General features: G+C 47.0%; 1 protein-coding gene across 7 annotated transcripts in view; it reads left to right on the top strand.

The window, feature by feature from the left end:
- Positions 1–5404: 5404 nt before the first annotated feature.
- Positions 5405–6036, top strand: part of LOC138568696 (P2R1A-PPP2R2A-interacting phosphatase regulator 1-like) — a 334324-nt gene continuing 333692 nt past the window's right edge. For 3 of the 7 annotated variants that reach the window (XM_069646485.1, XM_069646478.1, XM_069646473.1), the window contains exon 1: positions 5425–5665. In XM_069646485.1, the coding sequence (XP_069502586.1) occupies positions 5574–5665 (92 nt within the window). In that variant the 5' untranslated portion in view covers positions 5425–5573. Of the gene's footprint in view, positions 5666–6036 lie in introns of all 7 variants that reach the window. The other 4 variants (XM_069646483.1, XM_069646481.1, XM_069646480.1 and 1 more) reach the window with 3 other exon arrangements.

The raw sequence follows: 6036 nt of genomic DNA, 5'->3' as shown, positions 1-6036 counted from the left end.
GTCAGGGGGATTCCAAGAGAGGGGTGTTATATAGGGGTAGCCATCCAGAACGCATGAACTGGACATAAAGATATATCAATAAGGGTTTCCATTCAGTATCCCAGACTAGGCATTGACTTAGTGTTGAATTGAATCCTCTTACAACAGTTAGTTCATTGAAAATGGCAAATAATTCCTTGGATTGGGATTTAGCATTGTTAATTCTGGAATTGTAGGAAGTGGCTTTGGCTGTGGCATTTTTGTACTGTTTGGCGATTGATAGATATGACTCTCTAGCGAGGGTGGAGGGGCTGGATTGCCAGTTCTTCAGGGCTTGTCTTTTTTGAGCTTTTAAGTCAAGTAGGTCTTGATTGTACCAAGAGTTTGAGTGCTTGGTATTTTTGGCTCTTTTACTTTCTAGTGGGGCTATGCTGTCATCTACCTCTTTGATGACTGAGTTTTAGAGATTAACCAGTTCTGCGGGATAATTGGGTAGAGGTTGTGCAAGGGCTGATGCTTCAAGAAGGGGGAGGATTCTTTCTTTGGTGAGCATTTTTTTGGATCTAGCTAGAGTGACAGGCATAGGGTTTAGTTGTATAGGTATTTTAGCCGGTATGAGGAAGTGTAGAAGGTGGTGGTCGGTCCAGGGGCAAGGAGTGTTGGAGCTGATGTCCGCACCACAGTTGTGATCAGATAGCCAGTCTAGTATGCAACCTTTGATGTGGGTTGGGCTGTCAACTTTTTGGATGAGACCCAGGTCAAGAAGAGATTTGGCGAAGGCTTTGCCTATTTTATCATTGGGATCCTGGAAGCCAAGGTTGAAATCTCCTAGAAGGATGGCGCTAGAGCTGGTTTTAAGGTTGCTACCAATGAGGTGTAGGATAGTGGCTTGGAAGTCCAGCAGAGGGCCGGGGCGATGGTAGACTATGTGTAATGTGATGGTGTCATTAGGGGAGAAGGAGATTTTTACCGAGAGTGCATCAAAGTGGTCTGAGGTGGCGGATTTGATTTGTCTAGCTTTGAGTGATTCTTTAACAATAAGGGCCACCCCCCTCCTTTGTTGGTAGGTCTATCCTGACGGAGGATGGTGTATCCTAGTGGTAGGGATTGGCAGATGGTGGGTCTGGAGGCTTCATGCAACCAAGTTTCTGTGATGGCTAAGGCATCAAGCTCTAGGTTAGTGATGAGGTTGTGAATTTCTGTGGCGTGGGCTTGCATAGATCTAGCGTTGATGTGAGCGAATTGAGTTTGTGGGGTTGGATTGTGGCTACATTTGGGTTTGGTTGTGATAGTGACAGGTATGGTGGTAGGCTTAGGAGTGCTGGGTGTGGAGGAGGTGGTGTGAGGGGACCCTGGCGGGGTTGTGTTCAGGCATTTTTCCATTACGGTGGAGATCTTGTGGGAGCGGGATCCGAGTCTTTGGTTCATTAGGGGTACGGCAGGAGGGATAGAGTGGGCCTGAGCTGTTTGTGTGGACAGTGGCGTGGCTGTGCTTGGGGGCTGGGCTAAGGAGATCTTAGTGGGGGCATGGTATGGCTGGCCAATAATGAGTGCGGGGAGGAATGCCGTTGGAGGAATGCTTTGTGAGCATGGTGGGATGAGTGTACCAGTGGACAAGTTTGAGGCCACGTTGGGGTGGTGCCTTGATGTGGGATGGTGTAGGCGGGCAATCGACCTAGTGTGTTAAGTATTGTGGGTGGGCCGGAACACAGGTGTGCAGGCAATCAATAGTACACAGGGTGCAGGCAATCAATAGTTTGCAGGGCGCAGGCAATCAATAGTAAGTGAGTCATGGGTGGTACTATGGTATGACAGAAATAGGTAGATATAACAGGAATAGGTAGAGTATTACAATCGGGGAGCATCTGCGTTAATTGTTCGAAGGGATTTACACAAATATGCAGTAGTTCATGGCAGCGTTGTACATTGTCATACTTTCTTGTCCTGTGGGCTGCTCGGCTGGAGCGTGGGTGGAGGTGATCCTTGCAGGTGGGGGAGGCGAGAAGGTGGTGAGGTGCGAACGGCAACGGCCACTAGGCCACGCACAGACAGGCCTGTGCCTTTGCCGGGTGCCTTCGCAGGAAGGGCCGGCTCACGCCTTCTGGCGTTCCTCTGTGCTGGTTGCTGGAGCGGCTGGCCAATCAGTGGCAAGGCCTGGCTGCTGCTAAGCAACCGGCATAAACAGAAAATGCGTCCGCCATTTTGGAGGCTCCTCGTGTTAGGACGGGGATGTCGGCAGTGCGGAGGGGCACAGTGGAGCTCACCCAAGGGGTATGGCAATGCGGCAGAGGTGGATGGCCCACAGGGGAGGTGGGGTGTGTATGAGGGGTGCTGGCGGTGCACGGCTCATTACCTGGGCGAGATGCTGCTTTGTTCGTGCTGTGGGTCACGGCGTTTGCTTCCTGTACTATAGACAAGTGTTTCAAGGCACGAGACTTGATAACTGAGACTTAAATAAATACTGTTGTCTTGCCTGATGCCTGCCTCCGCTTGATACTTAATTAGTACCTTGCGACGGTCAGTGAGCTTTAACAAGCGAGCTCATTGGCCCTCACCGGGGCATTACCCGGCCGCCAAGGACTTACCTGATGAGGGACAAATAGCCTCCGAATAGCCTTCTTGTTTTTTTTTTTTACCCCAGTCATACTTCGTGATCTCATTGAGCAGTACGATGAGTAACAGTATCAGTGGGTTTAAACATGATGCTAAAAGACGGAAGATACATTCCTATTTTAGTCCACATTTGCACCCACAAAACTCTACTTCTGTGACAGATACAGAACCCAGCCTTCAATCATCGTCTACAGCAGGATCATTAAATAACCCTGGTTCTTATACGCCCAGGATGCCAGATGTTGCAACTTCAAATGCAGAGCATATGCACAAGTTGGGACTGGGTCATTACGTAGACACATCTGGCCACAACAGCATTTCAAGTTCACTTTCAGATGACTTACGCTACCAAAACGCATACTCTTGTTGGGCACCAGATGAGTCCTATATATTCCCTGCGGTTCAACCATTGAGAATGTACCAACCATGGGTTGCTTATGGTGCAAAGCTGGAAGGTGCCCTATGTAAGATGTGTGTGCTGTTTGCACATAAAGTTGCTGGGAATGGAGCACATCAAGCTGTGGGAGAATTGGTGCTAACACCACTTACTAAGTGGCAACATGCCTAAGACGAGTGCCTTTCCCATGGTATGTGAACATCTCACAAAAACAGCGTGGCTGCGGTATCTGACTTCTCTATTTTTGGAGGGAAGTATGTTGATGCTGTGTGCACGCTGGAGAGCAACTGGAGAAAAACTGTTCTATAAAACTGACAAAGACTGATGCCCATAATAGAGGCCACGGTGCACTATGCTAAACAGGGTGTCACACTTAGAGGGCATGGTGACTGTGGACATCCAATAACCTTGGAAGAACAGGAGGAGAATGACAGTAATTTCCGTGCGGCTCTCAGAATTCGTCTTCAGGCTGGTGAGGAGGTGCTTGCTTGACAATTTACAACCTGTCCTGTAAATGCAATTTACAAGTTGGAAAATACAGAATGAAATAATCTCTGCATGCTGCACAATAATGAGGAATAGGGTGATTTAACATGCAAATTAGTCTAAATGTTATGCTGTACTTGCAGACGCAACAACAGATGGTGCATCAATTGAGCAGCTGGCATAAATTGTTCGTTTTGTTGAAGGCACAGCATTACATGAACAATTCCTTGGGTTTGAAGAATTACAGGATGGCACAGGAGTTGGTATTGGGAATAAAATTATGAAATCTTTTGAAATGTATGGCCGAATCTAGACTATTTGCATTGGCAAGCATACAATTGTTGTGCTGCCATGAATAGCAGTGATAAAGGTGCACAGGCAATAGTACTTGAGAGAGCTCCCCAGGCTGTCTATGTCCGCTGTTGAAACCATACATTAAAACTTGTGATTGCACATGCATTTGATGTATGTGAAATACGGAACTGCTTCTTAGTACTTAAAGAAGTGTCCAATGTTGTGCCTGGTCCAGCAAAACGTTTTCCTCTCTTGAAAAGGAACATTTATTTTTTGCCAGAACACAAGAAAAAGTTGCCTAATGGTTTATGAGAGACCTGGTGTGCTGAAAGAAACGCATCAGTAGTTCGCTTTCTTGATTTGTATCCTGCTCTGATTGAAGCACTGCTAGAGATCTTTACCTGGCAAGATCACACTGCTTCTTCAACAGCTGAACAGTTTCTTGCCACCATTCAGTCCCATACTGTCCTTGTGGCGCTGTACACGCTTGCAAAATATTCTGCCTTTCTTCTCCCTGTTTAAGCTGCACTCCAAAGCCCTAACACAGACATGGTGGGGAGTGCCTGCAATAAATAGAAAGCATTACAGGTGTAATCCAGGGCAATAGAGAAGAGGCTGACACAGTATTTCATGAGATTTTTTATAAAGGCGCAAGAAACGGCAGGATAACCTGACTATGCCACGTCTGAAGACAGACCCAACATGCTAATTATGAAACCAGAGAGCCTGACACTTTCTATAGACTTACAATCTTTCTACCCTTTGTTGATCATTTTTTGACTGAACCGGCAGAGCGGTTTAGCCAGCATGTGAAAATGGCTCGCACTATGCAATACCTGGTGGTAAAGTTTATAATATTATGGATGCTTTCATGCATGCAAAAGTGAAAGTTTACCCAGATCTGCATCACTTGCTAAAAAGCTTTGCCACAATGCCTGTGACAAGAGCCTCTCCAGATAGGTGCTTTAGTTGTCTTCATTGACCTATAACCTACCGACGGCCTACAATGGGACAGGGGCGCCTTTCTGGACTAGCCAGGATAAATATCTCATGCTCACTTTGCCCCCCCACAGAAGACATTGAACTGGCAAAAAAGGGGCGTCAGCTTGAAATTGCTTTGTGCAAGTAATAAAGTTTTGATGTAAAAGTGATAGGAAGTACAATCTACTTTGTTTTTTTCTCAAGACTATTTTTCCAAAGTTTCTGTTCATGGCATATAAAAATCATCAAAGCAACTAAATACGTACTTCGTCTTTAAATCCAATAACAATTTCATTCTTTAAAATGTACCATTAGATACTTGGTCCCCCCACAAGATGATCTTTAGGGGTGGAACAGAGAGAGCGGAGCTTCCAAATTAGCCCCGCCCGGTTTTTGAAGTGGCCACTACTATCAACAGTTACTCCCCACCCTACTCTTCACTTCCCTGCTACTATTTGCATGTTTTTGTTTTTTTAAAAAAAGGACCTGAGAGCACGCCATGCCGCTGATCCCTCGCCCACGACTGCCAATTCATATCATTTTCAACATGCGTTTATGCTGTGAAGCGAGGGACCAGCTGCACCCTCCAATAGAGGCTGGTCATCTAACTGTACATCTCTTCAATACAAACTATCAGAACAATTGCACATGCGCAAATCGCAGGTAATTCGCGCATGCGCAGCTCGTCTCCGACCCGTAGGCGGCGCTGCACTCGGTACTTTATTCAGTAAAGTAGACGGTCTGGGCCCTCGCAGCCTCTGCCACGTAAGCTTCGAAGGACCGAACAACCGACGTGCATGGACCGCTCTCCACGGGACGTGCCATGGAGCGCATGGAGGTTGAGCAGTGCGCAGGCGCGGAAGGCAGGGCGGCTCTGCGCAGGTCCAACAGCGCCCCCTTGATCTCTAGCCTGAGGTAAGGATTACAGAGAAACGGGGAGGGGGTTTAGAAGGCATGAGGCGAGACGAGCAGAACTGCCACCGGATGAGGAGGCCGTAATGAGGACGGAAGAAAAGTTCGGAACAGCTATGTTTGAAACCCAGAAAGCATGACACTACAGAAGGGATAGACAGACCTCCTTTTTGGAACTGAAGTACTTTTGTTAAACGTCTAGTTGGCTCATAGAACGGAGCGATAGACGGACCTAAAAGTTTACACTAAGGCTCGTAAATAGAAAGATGACTCTTTGTAGAGTTGCCAACATCCCCACATGTCACACGTGACACTACCTACCAAAATCCCCACATGTCACGTGACAATACCGGTTGTAGTTTTTAGCTAATCCA

This window comes from Ambystoma mexicanum, chromosome 1p (genome assembly GCF_040938575.1).
Source record: "Ambystoma mexicanum isolate Mex_15411 chromosome 1p, UKY_AmexF1_1, whole genome shotgun sequence".
Classification (NCBI taxonomy): Eukaryota; Metazoa; Chordata; class Amphibia; order Caudata; family Ambystomatidae; genus Ambystoma; species Ambystoma mexicanum.
Note: the sequence above shows the minus strand (reverse complement) of the source record. Positions and strands in the feature narration are given on the sequence as shown.